The 19192-nt window shown below is 38.1% G+C and overlaps 1 protein-coding gene across 3 annotated transcripts in view; it reads left to right on the forward strand.

Moving 5' to 3' along the window:
- Nucleotides 1–19192, forward strand: part of LOC132132093 (ADP-ribosylation factor-like protein 15) — a 55904-nt gene that overhangs the window by 7514 nt on the left and 29198 nt on the right. For all 3 annotated transcript variants that reach the window (XR_009429003.1, XM_059544340.1, XM_059544342.1), the window contains exons 2-3: nt 17889–18033; nt 18254–18313. Coding sequence is in view for 2 of the 3 variants with exons in the window: in XM_059544340.1 (XP_059400323.1) it covers nt 17889–18033; nt 18254–18313 (205 nt within the window). In the remaining variant the exon portion in view is untranslated. The remainder of the gene's footprint in view (nt 1–17888; nt 18034–18253; nt 18314–19192) is intronic.

Below are 19192 nucleotides of genomic sequence, written 5' to 3' on the forward strand. Positions count from 1 at the left end.
TTTCTGTCACAAGTTTAGTGATACAGGTAGTGACGATTCTCTCCAGACAATCAGTTCACTTCAACCGAAGTAGTACTGAAAAAAGTACCAGGTACCAGATACTGTACCCAGTAGAAAACCCCCCAAAAGCTGAAGCTGAAAGTGTTGGCATGGCCAAGTATGTCTCCAGACCTGAACCCTATTAAGCAGAAAGTTGGAGAAGCACCATGTGTCAAACATCCAGCGGCTCTGTGATGTCATTATTGACGAGTGGAAGAGGATCCCAGCAACAACCTGTGCAGCTCTGGTGAACTCCATGCCCAGGAGGATATTAAAGGGTAACTAAACCACTGGTCAGAGCCTGACTCCACCCACTGACAATATTTGAAAAATGCTGAAAAGTGGGCAGATCACAGCAGAGATAGAGGGGACGAACCTAGGGCGGGGCTGAGCGAGTGCGGCGTGAACCTGAGACCCGCAGTGACGGATTGATTGACAGCTGCTGTCAGAGACGCTAAAATGGAGAGTGACTGTAATGACGCAAGTAGCTTTGCAACAGAGCGATCATTTGAAGTAGAGTTTCTCCCCCACCTTCACCTGATGTGGAGGATGTCGAGGTGTCTGTTCATATCAATTTGAGCAACTGGCTCAAACTGCGGTCTTAACTCCCGCATCGCGCCACTTTTCAGTGCGAGCTCTGTGGAGAAGCCCATTTCCACCTCCATTGCGTTGGAGAAGCAAGCGCGTGTAGAATGCAGTTTGCACACTTCAGCTCTAGGCGGGAACTCGCGGTCTTCCAGGCCAAGTGCATGCAACCACTGGCGCCTAATTTTAAAGTCTGCTGGGAAAACTATGCAGTCCAGCAGTGCTGTCACTGCATGCAACACACCTACGTACCATCCTGACCACTGTACTAAATACAGATAAATCTATGCTAACTTGAAGATCTAAATAACTCTATAATTGATGTGCTAAATAGATGCTATAATAGTCTATCCTGATCGTTTTCAATACTCGCAATTCCAACTCCTGACTCACTACAGTGATTTTGATGGAACAAGATGGTTTTATACTGCCAAGGGCGTGGTAGCTCGTACCAAGGGGTGTGGTGAGCTGGAAACTGCTTACGTCACCTGCCACCGCTTACGTCACTTGCCACCGCAACATCCAATAGGAAAAATCAACTGCAGTAGCCACCGTTCAACCTGAAGAGGGCAGCACTCAGACGTTTTTACACCATATATTGTAGAATTAAAACACTTTATACTCAAATGTCAAAAAAGTTACTCGAATCAATGAACAGCACTAATAAAGCCCCATTCTTATAGATCATTAACTAAAAAAAGTTGGTTTAGGGTTTAGTTACTCTTTAAAGTGGAAATGAAGCAGTCAGTCAAGTTTGCACTATTTAGGAAAATAACATAATAATATATATATATATATATATATATATATAGATAGATAGATAGATAACAAACATGATTAATGTAACCATTTTAAAGAAAAAAGGTTGTTTTGTTATAGCTTTTAGAGCAAGGGTACCGCCATTTTTTCAGTACCACCACATGTGACGTCACAGGGTTGATTCGATCTGATGGCAAGTGCAGTAATTTGTACACTTTGAACACATTCTTGTTTTGAAATGAATGAAGATGACCTTGAAAGCACTGTTAATTCCATAATAAGTGCAATTGTCTATGCAGTAGAGTTTATACGGCGTTGGGACCGAGCAGTAGGAACTATTAGGGGTTAAAGAAGTCGTGAAACTGCTGGTTTGTGGTAAAGTGCGGGTCGAAAAAAATACTTAAACTGTCATTCCGAAGCGCTTTGTGTGCATTTGCTGATGAAGGCAGGAAAGAAAGCTCAATTTGGCAGCCTACTCGCGTGCTGTCTGAGCTAAAACTTTGTTTTGTGTCTGTGTGTGCAGTGCCGCCGCCGGTGAAAACAGAAATGATCTATCACATTCACAACGCGAGAGTACCGCATTTAAATCTCTTTCAGAAAAGTCTACAGTGTGTGTGTACCGCACTGAATTCTATTCCGTGCTGTTTCACACTTGAATGGCTTAAAACACTTTAATATTTAAATGACACAACTTAAAACACGTGAGAATGGGGAAGCAGCACTGATCCGATTGTTCAGATTGTAATGCGGTTGTACGGCAAGATGGCGGTGCCCCTTGCTCCAAAAGCTATAACAAAACATCTTTTTTTTTTTTTTTATTATTATGTTTTTTATATATTTTTTTAATCAAAGTGGAAATCACTTGACTAAATAATTTTAATTAACTGACTGCATCACTTCCACTTTAAGTGCAATGACAATGGATAACAATGGTGCTCACACAAAATATTGTCACTTTGGACACACTTTTGACTTGTTCACTTAGGGTGTACCCACATTTGTTGCCAGATATATTGACAATAATGGCTGTATGTTAAGTTATTTTCAGAGGATAGTAAATCTATACTGCTATACAAACAGCACATTGACTATTCTAAAATATATCCAAGTTTCATTTCTATAGTATTGTCCCTTGAGAAGATATACTAATATGGTTGCTGAAATGTGAGGGGTTTACTCACTTTTGTGAGACACTGTAGAGTATTTATATAACATGCATTGTTGTGCTCAAAAACAGAAGGTCTTAACATCATGCTAATTAAAAAATATGCTAAAACATCAACTAGTCAGCCAACTAATCAGTTGTTGGATGACTATTTAACCATCCTGACATGTTCCTACCGAGAATACTGTAAGAAATCATCCAGCACTATGTTCTCTGTTTTATTCAGTACTAGACTAGTCGTGATTTTAAAGCCTATCTCATTGCAGTACAGTACGAGGGTGGACCACATCTCTGGCAGACAGCGGCCCGCATTGGAGACTGGCTGGTGTTGAAACAGAGACTCCATCCATGTATTCTCCGCACTTCCGTGCTTTGATAAGCCAGGATGTGGCAGTCAGGTCGCAGAGTTCCTCTCTAGCGGAGAATATCCCACTGTACACTATGGGTAGTGGGACCCAGGAGCTGCTGGGAATTAGAAACTTCGTCAGACCAAACAGGATACCACTCCAAATACAGCCCATCAAAGGTGGGAACTGGGTGTAAATCATCATGGAATAGGAAAACAAAAAGAAACTTCCTGTATGAGCTCCCAGTCCACTGGGTTTGAAGGCTACCCTGGCCATTAACGGCTTATCCTAATGGATGATGTAATTGTGTGATGGTTTCTAATGGTTGAGAATAGCATTGTTATCTGAAGTGTTCTATTTGATGTTTGGAAATTAGAGCTTGTTATTCCGTGTTTAAATGCTGAAGGAGGGCTAGTGATGGAGATTTATAGCCTAATGCCAACAGTGCAGGAGCAGCAGGGGGAGCTTTGTTGAACATTGTTGAGACCCTTCCTATTCTGCTGAAGTTTTAATACTGTGCAAATCCCCATGCACTCTATTGACTCAAAACTCCAATACAGTGATATATGAGATATTCACAGTGTATCCAGTCACCTCGACGAATCAGCATGAGAGGAGAGAATATTCTAAGTTTACTGTTGAGCCACAGCTTTGATAGAGGGTTTAAACGCAGAAATGTTCAACTTTATATATATATATATATATATATATATACACACACACACACACACACACACACACAGTGGGGAACATATTTATTTGATCCCCTGCTGAATTTTTATGTTTGCCCACTTACAAAAACAATAATGTTCTGTAATTTTTATTTAATTTTGTAATTTAATTTTATTTAAGTGGATAGAGACAGAATGCCAATCAAAAAAATCCAGAAAAAACACATTATATAAAGGTTAGAATTGATTTGCATTTCAGTGAGTCAATAAGTATTTCATCCTCAAGCAAAACATGACTTGGTGCAGAAACCCTTGTTGGCAAGTACAGGGGTCACCAGGTTTGCACACATTGCAGGAGGGATTTTGGTTCACTCCTTTTTACAGATCCTTTCTAAATCCTGAAGGTTTCTTGGCTGTCATTTGGCAGCTCAAAGCTTCAGCTCCCTCCACAGATTTTCTATAGACCAATTATAGGTTTGTAAACAATCAGGATGCTCGCGCATCATGGTTGCTGAAAACCCAGGAGAGATGGCCTTTACGGAGAGAGAGTTAAACGGATATGGTACAAAATAGTTAGGTTTAAAAAGATTACTGATTATATTGATTAGATGTCATTTTTAAAATATTCTCTGCCTATTACAAGAGCTTGTCACCCAGCGATAAGCACTGTTATTCAATGAAATTGATGTTAGATAGTGGGATAGTCTTACAGATCCCAAACAGTATGAGGTTTTTTTGTGGACGGAACCTATCTGGTGGCAGAAAATGACTGTTTTCAAGTGGAAGTCTATGGAGCAATGGAATAAAAAAAAGAAGGTGAATTTGATTTTATATTTAAAAATTCTGACTTTATTCTTGCAGTTCTGAGATTATATCTCACAATTCTAATAAGGAAAAACAACTCATCATTCTCTCTTTTGCCCTCGGCTCTTCTGATTTTTTTTTTTTTTTTTTTTTACCAATATAGGAAACTATTAATGATAAATTTATAAAAATAGGCTATCATACAATATTGATATTTATCATGATATAAATTTTTCCATTAATGGGCAAGGAAGTGCTTTCCACATTTGTTAGACCTTGAGAATGAAGGTAAACATAACTTTGTTCATAATTAAATTCAACAGAGGAGCTATGTTTTAATTTAGGGCCCTGTGAAATGCATTTTATTTTCCCCTAAATTCTATGTTTTCCATTTGATTTCTTATGAATTCTATGTTCTATGTTTCAGTAATGAAATGCTTTTTTAATGCTTTTCTGTAGGATAGGTTACTTTACCGCCAAGCAATACGAAATACCTCTAGTTTTGTTTTCCTCCAGCTGCGTTCCATTTTTTGAGTACAAATGTCCAGAGCGTATAATACGCTCTTAATTGTTATCAATTTGATCATAATCTCAATATGATATAATTTATCGCTTGGCGCTAATTTAGGCTATTTATAGAACGTGCTTGGTAGGTGACTCAATGAGACTCCATACGGGCCACCAGGTGTCCACGGGCACCACGTTGGTGACCACTAGTCTATAGTAGGGATGGGCATTTTCCGCAAATATCACATTCGAATATTTGAGCTCACAAAAAACGAATATTCAAATATTTGTTTATTTAAATTAAGTTTAATGAGACAGACATTATTTTTCAGCAACATTTATTGTTTCCGTCATTTTGAACAAGCTTACACACAATAAGCTTGAACATTACACGTTGTGTTTTGTAGCTGAAAACCTTTAACAATGCGTGCAAACAAATAAAAGTACAGATTAAAAGCAAAAAAAAAAAAAAAAGTGAACAAAGAAAAAACGTAAAGCAGCCTGCAGCAATTAGGCTATTGTAGAACGTAGCCTACACTTAACTTTGAAACTTTTAAACTGTCAGCAAATCTTTTTTTCTTTTTTTCTAATGTTTTACATGTTGTTGTTAAGAAACACGGGCATGTAAACATGATTGGGGGAAAGTCGGCTCCTTAGTCTGTTAACAATAAGGCCGGCCGCGGAGAAAACACGCTCTGACGGCACAGACGTTGGCGGGACTCACAAATAACGGTGTGCTAAGCGAATAAGTTTTATGAAGCGCTTCGTGTTTTCGTTTCACCACTGAATGGGATCCTCATCTGGTGGAATACATGGCTCCAGCAAGAACTGTTCCCACTCGTCTCGGCTGGACTCTCTGTAATCATCGCTGGAGAACTGGCTCAGCCTTTTCCGACGAATGGGCATTGCATCCTCTTCATCGTTGTTGGCGGCGGCTGCATCCGCTCCACTCGCATCAAGGAAAATGTTCTGATAATGTTCAAAAAAGTTTCATCCTTTCCCGTAACAATGTTGAAAGCTCAGCCAAGATGAAGGAAAAGCAGAGCTACTGAAAGCGCTTTTTAGTGCTGCAAATCCATTTATCCTTTGCTGAAATTTTCGCGTCTTCATGGAGAGAGCTCGTCATTGTTGCTTAGCAATGGCAGACGCATCAGGAGCGCTTCTGCCCGAGCGCTTTTGAAAGAAGGAGAAAGCGGCGCGCCTAGCATTTTCCATGCGTTTTTAGGCGCGACATGTGAACGGCCCCTTATTCATTCATTCATTATTTTTTGCTTGCATACATCTTCAAATATGCCGTGGAGAATCACAGAAAGTGACCAAATTAGTTTTTTTTTTTTTTTTGCGAAATTCGAATATCATTTTTATTTATCGAATAATTAGAGCAGAACGAATATTAGAATAATCGACTATCCGTGCACACCCCTAGTCTATAGGATTGAGGTCTGGAGACTGGCTAGGCCACATGACCTTAATGTGCTGCTTCTTGAGCCACTTGTTGCCTTGTCAGTATGTTTTGGGTCATTGTCATGCTGCAAGACCCATCCATGACCCATCTTCAGTGTTCTGGCTGAGGGAAGGAGGTTCTTGTCCAAGATTCACTGTCACTACGGCTCTGTGTAGTGAATACTGCTCAATCTGAAAGCAGGTGATGATGATTTACCACTAATCATGAGGACGGCTTTATTGACAAGATGCGCATTACAGTTGAATGTGATTAATTGCACGGCCCTATTTCACTTACTGAAATGCAGTAAAATGACTTTATAGAGCTTTACAGATCGAATTATACTCAAATCAACAGAAAAAAATGTATGTTAATGCTTTTATAAAATTTTAAGCTACCCTTCTTGATTTTTATATATTTTGAGAAACTGAGCATATTATAAGATTTCGATTTCATGTGACACTTAAGACTGGAGTAATCAGGTTTATCATCACAGGAATAAATGATATTTTATATTCAAATAGAACATGCTTATTTGAAATTGTAATATTATTTCACAATATTGATGTTTTTACTAGAGCCCGACCGATATGGATTTTTGGGGGCCGATGCCGATATTAACTTGAAAAGAGCCGATTTATAAGCCGATATTTTGATTTTAAAAATAATCTGGATATTAGACCCATTTCCTATAAACTGCATTTACACAACATTCAATAGCAAAATATCTGCCTGTTATATGTATGTGGGCTGTATAGACCATTTTCCAGAATGGACTATGTTAAAAAAAAGCCTTAGATTACAGTCTCAATGACTAAACAATTGCACATCAAAAGTATATATTTTTTAATGATCAAAAAACAGTCTGGTTTTAAACATTTAACACTTTTACTTTCTTCCAGTTGAAGCTGGTTTTAACAGTCTGTGTGTTTACTGTAAATAAATTATAATACTAAAGTTAAAGTATTTGCAGAAGTAGTCCCACACTTTGCTGCTACAGCATTCACCTTTTTCAGCCATCTGTAGGCAGAAAGAGAGACGGAGAAAGAATAAGCATGTGTATTAATAATATCACCATACTCATGTCATCATTAGAATTATAATAATAATAAACTGGGATCTCCTACATAGGCAAAAATGAGAAATATAAATATATTTTTTTTAGTTGTCAAGCAATAGGTATTACCTACTTATATTTAACAATATTATTTCAACATTTTCCTGTTATGTCTGTAAAGCTGCTTTGAAACAATATGTAAAAAAAAAAAAAAAAGCGCTTGTTCAGCTCACATTTATTTACATGTCCCCTCTGGTTTAATCATTTCTGACGCACCTACTGTAGTTACTGTAACTACACTATATTTGCTCTCACAGACACATTCACAACAGACCCGTATATCTTCTCCTCTTCTCTTTGTGCAGTCTGAATCAAAACATCGTCTTGCCTACTATTACCGGAAGATTACGGAATCAATTCGAAGTTGAATGGTTAACGTTAGTGTCATGAACACACCGCTGTCAATTTTGAGAAGAACCACCTTCAAACAAGTTAATAGCAAGCATTTAAGGGGCCTGCTAAAAAGGAAGCTATTAGCGTTAGAGTAACGTAACCAGCCTGAATTCACCAAATTGTTCTCTGGACCTGAGGGTAGACTCTTCTTCCTTGCTTCTCTCTTAATTCTCATCAGCAGGACTAGCGCTATCGCTCGCTTCTTACAACGGGACAGATACATGTTTGCTGCTGACCGAAAGGAGGAGGAACAGACTATGAAAGAGCTCCCGCTAAACGTTTTTAAAACTCCGCCTATGCCATAGCGCAGCGCAAATCGCGTTGTATCTGAAGGGCAACGCTGAGCCCAGCGGCAAGCGCCGTGCATACCGCGTACTGTGTGAAAGGCCCAATTACGCGGTCATTATGTGGGAAACACACCGCAATAGAATAAGAATAAGTTAAACGCTAACGTTATAGTTTGACCTCCTATTAACGTTCGCGCTCTTCCACTGATAAACATGGTATTAGCTTTGTGGCTAATCTAATATAGCAATGCATTAGCGGCTGTAAGTGATGTTACAGAATATTTAGAAGTGATAATGATAGGACCGTTAGCTAGAACTACCACACAGTTTTTATATACAGGGTATGAACTAAATCTACAATCATTTCACATGACGAACGACAGACTCACCGTCAAAACAGTTGATCGCTTTCTTCTGTAGTGGACTTCTGGCGCTGTTGTTAACTCTGGAGCTGCAGAGCTCCCTCTGGTGGGCACACTGTGCAACACTCATAACATGAGTGAAGCATGAGACTCTGTTTCTCATGTTTCATCGGCCGTTATAAATGCCGATGCCGATTTAAATGCAATTAGCTTATATCGGCCGATAATATCGGCCGGCCGATATATCGGTCGGGCTCTAGTTTTTACTGTATTTCTTTTATCAAATAAATGCAGCCTTGGTGAGCCTAAGATACTTTTTTCGAAAACATTAAAAAAAATCTCTCAACCCCAGACTGTTAAACAGTAGTTTATCTTTGCACAATTGATCCTAACCTCCACAGTGCATTTCCACAGTGATTCCTGCCAACATTTATCCCCCTTTAATCTCTTTTGAGTTCCAGATATTAAACAATTAAACAGTTGCCAAGCAGGTTTGGAACTTAAAGATGCTTGTTTCTTTAAGACCTTGCATCTGTGATAGGATTTTCCCATTTCCCCCTACCTTTACTGTAGAACAAACAGACGCTGTTTGCTTTTATTGTGCGCCAGCATTGCTCTGGTCCATTACAGGCATGGGACTACCTCTTCCTCCCAATACTCTGATTGTGGCATCAATCATAGTTCGGACCCTTCCTGTTTCCTGTTGTTGGCCTTTCCAGCTGGCAGTGGGCCTAGCCTGTATTAACCTGGAAGTAATGTAGAGTAAGATGGGCGTTAGTGCCATTGGGGCCATTTCCCATTCTATGACAATGCCTCTGGGTCCTTGCTTATGAAACCACCACCAGTCCATTGTGACTTTAGCTCCAAAATTAGGCTTCCAGATTTAGCCCTTTGTACTGTTGTTGGAGGCTATATGATGTTGATTATCAATGATGTCCTGCACTACTGCTGTAAAGATTAGCCCATTGATGTTGATGTTGTAATAATGGTGTCATTTACTCTGTGCATGATTAACAGGGTAAAGGGGATGCGTTTATACTTGATACTCACATGCCACTGAACAATATTCCAACTTTTTACTTCATTATTTTGAATAGTAATTTCATAACTGGATCTTCCTGTGAAACACCCGAGTTCTCTTTGGTGATGTATACCAGATTTCTCCAATCATTTTATCTACTTAAACTCCGGCCCTTGCTTACAATCCACTGCAAGCTCGCATTCAGCTCCGACTCCATCATTAACAATCAACTGATAAAACCAAGTCTTACAGTTTTTCCTTTTCGATAAACTCTTTTACTCGGGTTTAAGTCACAATATGGAAGAAAAGATCTGTCACTCTTTCAAATGTAAATTTCTTAATTAAATAGCTTCAAGTCAGGATGGTACAACTGAACTTCTTCGTCGATGGAAAAAAATCATGTAAATGATGCCTATTAGTAGTCTGGCATAATATTGTAATTATGTATTATTTATTTAAAAATTATTTTGGTTGTGTTTTTATATATATGTATATACTAATAATAACATTCCATTGTATAATAAAGTAATATACAATATTAATAGTAATAGTTTATAGGTAAACTTGTCAAAAATGATGTAAAATGTTTTCAGAACCAGATGAATGTTTTAAATCTGATTTTTTTTTAAGGTTTTTCCTTTTCTTGATCTGGAACACTCATTTGCCGTTGACCCTTGTAAGTTTAGACTTCACCAGTTTAATCATTTATTTCCAAACTATAATTAAAGGACCTGTGCTGTGCTTATCCTTATCCATGCTGAAAAGCTTGTACATGAATCAGCTTTCCCTTCTTAGAAAAAAATCTTCACAACACACCACTGTATGACCTCCTGCCTCTGTCCTAGATCAGGGGTTTTCAAACTGTGGGTCGCGACCCACTTGTGGGTCACAGAATGGAACAAGGTGGGTCGCACAAAGTCACTTGGCTGCAGCTAAATTTGCGTTTCAATGACACACACACACACAGTTCAGTCTAGGGCTGCACGAAAGTGACGAGTGGGAACGGTGCGAGGCCGGTGGAGTGATTGGAATTGAGCGACACCTGCTCGACTCACCAGTCTCGAGAACCACGGAGGAGATCGGAAGGATACAAAAGAGGAGCGTCCGTCTCCCCGGCAACTCACTCCAGCCCACCGCCTCGAGCATCCTCCTTCGCCCTACTCGATGGCACTGCGGATTCACCTCAGTGCCGAGGGATCTTCGGCAGCGCGTCCCTCCTTCCTCCCAGGCTTCGGCACCAGTCTAACACATTAAAAACTTCTCAATCACGGGAAGGAGGAGGCGGGAACCGGGAACCCACTCGTCACAATGATATAGCCCACCAACATTAATAAGGACTGCAATATCCTTAGTGTGATTTTCGAATTGCAATTAAGTCCGCGTGCTTTGCGTGTTTTGAAGCGCGGGCGCGCACGAGTTGTAATAACAGTGAAGGTCTCAGAGCAATGTCATTAAAAGGTTCAATCGGTCCGCATTATTAAAAGAGAAAAACTTGCTCACTTCAATACACTATATTCCGCATGAGATTGCATACACCAGAAAACAAATGTTACGAAAACGGTTTCAGGTAGGCCATGTTCATTCATTTCTATCGTCCGTTTGAGCTCTGTGCACTTTTTTCGTTCGGGAAACGGTTTGTAAAAAGCATTTCACATGTACAGGGTGAGCAGTGCACAAACGCAGGGTTAATTGTAACACTACAAGATTTAAACATTTCCACATAACAAAATGCACAAAAAAATAATGCAATACTCCTTGACGTATCATCTCTTTTTAGAGAAAAATTTGCCAAAGTTCAGAAATCTTTTGAAGATATTGCTGAACATTAATTTAACCATTGCTAAAATAAATTTCTGCCTGAACTTAATGTCATCCAGTTTTTTTTTTTTTTGTTTATTTAAAACGAGACACATGTTTATTATTATTTTTTACCTATTTCACAATTATTTTAATCTCCAAACAGTTTTAGATAGTTCTGCTTTGCTTCTTATGCTTTTTCTAAAAAAAGTGTTGGATTGTGCTCCGTTCTCACCGACACACACGGAAGGATCGTGAATGCATTTTCTGCAACAAAACACAGCAGCGCAGATTACAGTTCACTGGAGTGAGCCTGTTTAACGTTTTTATGGACACTACATATTCTAAAGTCTGTAAACAAAAATTAAAACTTAAATATTAATAGTGATTTTTTTCAGGTGTAGGCCTACTCTAAAATAAAAAGTTTTTTTTTCTTAAATACTTCATTTCTGTCATCAAACTTTTAAGTAAGATTAGGCTTAAAGTAATATCAACCTTTTTTTTCCTCAAATATTGTGGTGGGTCATGAAATAGATTACACTTGTCTAGGTGGGTCGTGGAATGGAAAAGTTTGGGAACCACTGTCCTAGATCACCATTTACAGGTCCAACCTGTTTTACATCAAAATTCTGATTCTTTTTCCTTCCTAAGAGGATGGTTTGTTATGATAGAGCCCTTCTGCAGTCCTACGAAGGTTATTTCATCTGTAGTCTTGACTGAATTGTCTTTGAATATTGTTATCTATTGATACACTATCAGCAGACTGAAGATCATCAATTTGAACTAGACGGGAACATTGTTTGTGCTGCCATCTTGTGTCTGTTGAAATGCTTCAAGCATTTACTCCATCAGGAGTTTCCTGTTCCAAAAGCATATCAGTTTTGAGGTTGTTTTCTTGGACTGCTGCAGGCTCTTTTGTTTTTGTCTCCTTTTGAGAGAAAGTGTGCCAGCATTTGTTGGACTTGGGTGATAAATAATGGGTAGTATTAAAGCAATAGTACACCTAAAACTATGGATCCTAGATCAGTGGTTCCCAAACTTTTCCATTCCACGACCCACCTAGACAAGTGTAATCTATTTCATGACCCACCACAATATTTGAGGAAAAAAAAGGTTGATATTACTTTAAGCCTAATCTTACTTAAAAGTTTGATGACAGAAATGAAGTATTTAAGAAAAAAAAACTTTTTATTTTAGAGTAGGCCTACACCTGAAAAAAATCACTATTAATATTTAAGTTTTAATTTTTGTTTACAGACTTTAGAATATGTAGTGTCCATAAAAACGTTAAACAGGCTCACTCCAGTGAACTGTAATCTGCGCTGCTGTGTTTTGTTGCAGAAAATGCATTCACGATCCTTCCGTGTGTGTCGGTGAGAACGGAGCACAATCCAACACTTTTTTTAGAAAAAGCATAAGAAGCAAAGCAGAACTATCTAAAACTGTTTGGAGATTAAAATAATTGTGAAATAGGTAAAAAATAATAATAAACATGTGTCTCGTTTTAAATAAACAAAAAAAAAAAAACTGGATGACATTAAGTTCAGGCAGAAATTTATTTTAGCAATGGTTAAATTAATGTTCAGCAATATCTTCAAAAGATTTCTGAACTTTGGCAAATTTTTCTCTAAAAAGAGATGATACGTCAAGGAGTATTGCATTATTTTTTTGTGCATTTTGTTATGTGGAAATGTTTAAATCTTGTAGTGTTACAATTAACCCTGCGTTTGTGCACTGCTCACCCTGTACATGTGAAATGCTTTTTACAAACCGTTTCCCGAACGAAAAAAGTGCACAGAGCTCAAACGGACGATAGAAATGAATGAACATGGCCTACCTGAAACCGTTTTCGTAACATTTGTTTTCTGGTGTATGCAATCTCATGCGGAATATAGTGTATTGAAGTGAGCAAGTTTTTCTCTTTTAATAATGCGGACCGATTGAACCTTTTAATGACATTGCTCTGAGACCTTCACTGTTATTACAACTCGTGCGCGCCCGCGCTTCAAAACACGCAAAGCACGCGGACTTAATTGCAATTCGAAAATCACACTAAGGATATTGCAGTCCTTATTAATGTTGGTGGGCTATATCATTGTGACGAGTGGGTTCCCGGTTCCCGCCTCCTCCTTCCCGTGATTGAGAAGTTTTTAATGTGTTAGACTGGTGCCGAAGCCTGGGAGGAAGGAGGGACGCGCTGCCGAAGATCCCTCGGCACTGAGGTGAATCCGCAGTGCCATCGAGTAGGGCGAAGGAGGATGCTCGAGGCGGTGGGCTGGAGTGAGTTGCCGGGGAGACGGACGCTCCTCTTTTGTATCCTTCCGATCTCCTCCGTGGTTCTCGAGACTGGTGAGTCGAGCAGGTGTCGCTCAATTCCAATCACTCCACCGGCCTCGCACCGTTCCCACTCGTCACTTTCGTGCAGCCCTAGACTGAACTGTGTGTGTGTGTGTCATTGAAACGCAAATTTAGCTGCAGCCAAGTGACTTTGTGCGACCCACCTTGTTCCATTCTGTGACCCACAAGTGGGTCGCGACCCACAGTTTGAAAACCCCTGTCCTAGATCATGTGCCTGGAAACTTTTTTTTTTTATTACATTTTTAAATGAAAAAGATGGAAAAAAATGTGTAGAAAATACTAGTAAATTTCATGAACAAGAACAGCAAAAAACATTGAATGTTAAATTCAGTATTTATAATAATATTTTTTTTGTTGTAAAACGTACACCAATCATCTTTGTTTACTTTAAATTAAAATGTCTTAAGTTTTCTTAAATTGACATTTCTTAGACCATGACATTAGTCTAGAAAGCAGTGCCCAAAACACACCAGGATCATGTTGGTTTATTTTTAATAGAGAACTAAGGCTCACTTTTCCTTCAAAACATGTACAAATCAGATAGTATTTTCCCTGTTTGCCTGGAGTTGGTTTATGTATGTGTGGCAGAGAAGTGTTTCCGAGAATAGCAGGATATTCACTGGGAAAAAAACAATGCAGGGCGAGACTTGATTTTATCCATTGGGAATTGATTGGATTGGGAATAGTGGTCTCTATACATCAGCTGGTTGTGAAAACAAAACAAATGTTCAAAATGTTTTTTTGTTCTTTGCAATAATGTTAAACGATGAAGCTCAATAGGCATAGAAAACAAGAACAAAAAATATGTACAAGAATATTTATTAAGAAAGTAAATAGGATCACTTGAGATTTCATGTTGCTTTTCATAAACAAAATTATAGGAATCTTGAGTAAAAATGTGGCTTATGGGCACAAAGTCCACATGCATCTCATTTCACATCTTTCAGAGCCTTCCGAAAACAACGGCCACTGGTGCATCTATAAATATCGTAACATATTTGGAATGCTTGCAAAAACATTTTTATCAGTATAAACGGCTACTTTTGAGTGTTCATCAGGGGAGGCAGGTGCCTGTTGACCACAGGAATTTGTAGTTTCTGCATTTAGAAACATTTAAAAACCACTCAGTGTAAAGCTCAGTGTGTCCACTAGAGGGCAGCAGTTACTAACCATGCATCTAAACTCATTCTGTATTCAATTTAGAGTGAAAACCCACAACACTCCCTAACATATTCCTTGCAGTCACATGTTTAAATGTAATGATGGATAAATGAAGGAACTAATGCACAAGTGTCTTGATTTCGTGCTGTACTGGTCACGGTTTACCCTCTTCTGCATCAGTGCCAGCGTTTGCTTGGCTCAGCTGACTGAATGTCACATGACACTATAATGCACACATATTCTCTGTGATGATCGAATGCACAACTTATAACAGGGTAGTATAGATTTATAGATTTCATTGTCCGCTTTATCACAAGGCAAGTTAGTTGAAGTAAGATGAACTGTCAGTATCTTAGAATTAGGGCTGGACGATTATGGCCTAAAATCAAAACCTCGATTAATTGAACATTTTGCCTCGATTACGATTATTGAACGATTATTTGGTTTTTGGTTTTGTTGTCTTTGCCCTCATAGTTCACTGACAAGGTTTGTACTGTAAATATGATTGACTATCAGCAGTTATTTTATCTATGTCCGTAACATTTCTTACTAGGGTTGGGTATCGTTTGAATTTTATCGATTCCGATTCTTATCGATTCCTAGTTTCGATTCCAATGAGATAAAAAAATCCAATATAAAAAAAATTAATTATTTTTACAAAGCATTCTGTTGCAGCTGAATAACATGAGCAAAAATAACTAGATTTACATAAACTAGATTTATATAAATTTCAAATATTAAAATGTTAAAGACAAGTAAAAAGATAGGTCAGTAATAAGAAAGGAACAAACAAATCAGTTAGCAATATCATAATTAAATACAACTAAACTAAATTTCAGGTATACAGAAACTGTAATTAAAACTTTAAAAACACTGCATTGTTTTCTTTTTATAAATAAAAAAAGATGAATCAAGTAAAGTTATTAAATATATTCAGTCAAGATCAGTAAATGATTTTCTTTTGTTCTTTGATTAACATTAATGACAGGCAGCGCGTTTATTAGGCTGTTGTCTCTTTAAGCAAAAATACTGTACATGTGTGTTTTCTTTCTCATCTGTTTACGTTCACGTAAGACAAAAACGGCTGCGTTTATGATGATATACTGATGTAGTTTTCTGTATCGTAGTTTCGACTCGGAACAACCTTTTCTACAGTTAAAATACACAGAACAGTCCAAGAATGGACACAAACCGGGAACCCGCAGCGCGACCGCCGACCGCTGCTCTCTGTGCACTCGCTTGTGCTTCATGTGCGCTGCACACAAACATGCTATAATAAGTTTTGAGATTCTAAGCTACTTTAGTGATAAATCACAGGACAGCGCTGACAACTAGTTTCTGTGTTCCTCTGTGCGCGCGATCTTCATAGCTAACGTTACTGTTTATATGAGTGTTCGTGCCACAGTGCAGCTGCGCGAACATGGTAGCTCGAAATAAGAATACACATCCGTTCATCTAATCGCTTGAATGTCCAAACCATAAAACAAATACAACTGACAAAGTTTAGTGAAGACGCAAAGCTCACCGCTCAGACCGCTTTGCTTTTATGCCACTGACTGGAGAGCAGAGTCATGTGGCTACACACGCGCTAGTATGCTTTTAAGGGGGAAGTGTTAACAGGATTAAAAAACCGAAATAACCGACATGGGAAAATTACGTCGGTTAGAGGTTATGAATTTCGGTTTTGATTATTTTTCGATTAATCGTCCAGCCCTACTTAGAATGCAACTGTCAAGCTCCGGAAGTTAAAATCCCATTCATCCCAAATCCCAGACAAGACAATGGGAAGACGAGACACACGTCTTCAAATGAATGCAAACGGGGGAACATCTGGAAAGAACACAATGGGGACAGGATCACACACATAACATGGAACAGAGTCTGACAGTTGAACTTTATAACCACCCTTTTGAATATTGATGCAGACATTTGAAAGTATGTATTGCCACCTTTCCAATTGCTTGAAATTTATTTTCTGAAAACCAGCTGTTAAAAGGGACTCATTTTAAAAACCTAATTGCATAACTGCACAGCAATTTAAGACATTTTAGGTGCACAAATAAAAAAAAGAAGCTGTTTCAAAAGGTAGAAATTTTTCCTTCACTTCATCTCAGAATGCAGTGCAGTAAAACATGTTAAAGAAATGTTTGAACCCCCCCCCCATAACATTAAAAGGATTACTTTTTTTCTAATATTTGTGCTGTGATAATTTCTATGCTCATTAGACTCTATTTTTTTTTAGCTGTCCATGTAGAGCATTCCAATATTAGTCACTTTTGACGGCCTGTCTGGGTCAGTATGCTACGTAGGCAGGAGAAAGTTATTATGAGTCTCTTTTCAGAGATACAGCTATAGGCTATACGCAGGCAACCAGATAAAGACCTTCAGATGTGAAATGAACTTTGTAACTAAAAAAAAAAAACTAACAAAAAACTAGAAAATATAATACAAAATATCGGTTTGTTTTTCTGACCATATTGCCCGTACAACCGTACAATGCTTCCTCATTTCACAATGTGCACGTCAAGCATGTGTTGATTTCCATGGCATAGTCCTTATAGCAGGAAGCATTTGATCTGATGTGATGTGATGGGTTTAAACAGTATTATGGGGTTTCTTTATTTGTGTGTGTGTTTTGGTGGTTAGTTCTACTCTGCTCTGTTGAAATTTATTGGGCAATTGTTTTATTTGCATTATCACTCAATGTCATGACGTCAAACCAAGGGTTCTGACAGTGGCTTACAGAACGCAGGGCTGTTTTTGGCGGAAATATATAGTGGTGCTTACTTATCCCAGAACACTGCGGTGACTTTGGGCCCATATGATTTCAATGGAGGCACTGTGCGGCAGACTTGTTTTTTCTTTTGCAGTAACTTTTCCTCAACCAGATGGTGTCAACAGATGTCAGATGTGTTTGAGAAGTGTTTCGGTTTCTAGAGTGACACACGCATACACCCACAGCCTTTCTCGCAGAGAATCGCAAGTCGAAAAAAATCACACAAACATGAGTGGGAAGTTTTTGTCGTAATTGTTGTGATCTTTTTCTAACTTTCTTCCTAACCTGTCTTCAGTGTTTCAGGACATTGTGCTGTAAAGGACCTCCTCCTCCCAGACCAGAATATGACGTGGTTTGTATCGGTCTGACGGGTTCTGGGAAGACCAGCCTGCTCTCCAGACTTTGCAGTGAGGCAACAGACAACATCGTCCCTACCACAGGTCAGCCCAAAACCAGGCCTGTCCTGCAAACACAAACACAGATCTTTGCATATCCTCTTTGCTTTTGAATACACCTTTCCTTCAGATTTTGCCTTGTGATTATCTTTAACAGAGTACTTGATTACATCTCGGTCAGTGTAGCAATGAAGGTGTTTTATGACTTCCTTTTATGAATTCCTCATAGCTGCAGTTGCTAATGTTGTTTAACTTTTATTTGCAGGTTTTAGCATTAAGGCTGTCCCGTTCCAGAATGCCATTTTAAATGTCAAGGAACTCGGAGGTAAATACTCTCTGTTGTTAAAGAGAATATTACTTTTATTCAATGATTGATTGATCGATTGATTGGTCAATGACAAATAAGATTGTCCACAATAAAGAGAAGGAAATTATTTTCAAAATGCTTAAAACGCAGATGTCACGTTTTTAGAAAATGTATCTTATAATTAATTGTAATGTCATGTGTTATGACCGTCAAATTAGAGGTAATAACATATTTTCCTTTGAAGAATAATGTGAGTGTGCACAATTTAATAGTAATTTTTTTTTTAATCGAGCATGTTTCATGAATTATTATTTCGTAAACCTTTTGTTTTTGTCACTCTACGTGACATTGTACAACATGTACAAACCTTGATTTGCACTAAAAAGTTTTTTTCCTAAAATATTTGGTCATAAACATTTCTATCAAAAACACATGTGGTTTTATGCTCACCAAGGCTGTATTTATTTGATCAAGAATACAGTAAAAACAAAAATGTTTTGAAATACTGTTACAATTCAGCGTAACTGACTTCTATTTGAATGTATTTTTAAATCTGATTTTAAAGCTGAATTTTCAGCATCATTACTCCAGTCTTCAGTATCACACCATCCTACAGAAATCATTCTAATATGCTGATTTGATGCTCAAGAAACATTTCTTGTTATTATAAATATTGGAAACAGTTTTTTTTTTTTTACATTTTTATGGTAACCTGATGCATTTTTAAGGATTATTTGATTAATAGAAAATTTAAAAGAACAACATTCATGTGAAAAATAAATATTTTGTGAGATTATGAATGTCTTAACTCTCACTTTTGACCATTTTAATGTCTCCTAGCTGAATAAAAATCTTACCTAACCCACACTTTTGAATAGTAATGTAAGAAGTGCAGTC

The sequence above is a fragment of the Carassius carassius genome, chromosome 49, assembly GCF_963082965.1.
Source record: "Carassius carassius chromosome 49, fCarCar2.1, whole genome shotgun sequence".
Taxonomy (NCBI): domain Eukaryota; kingdom Metazoa; phylum Chordata; class Actinopteri; order Cypriniformes; family Cyprinidae; genus Carassius; species Carassius carassius.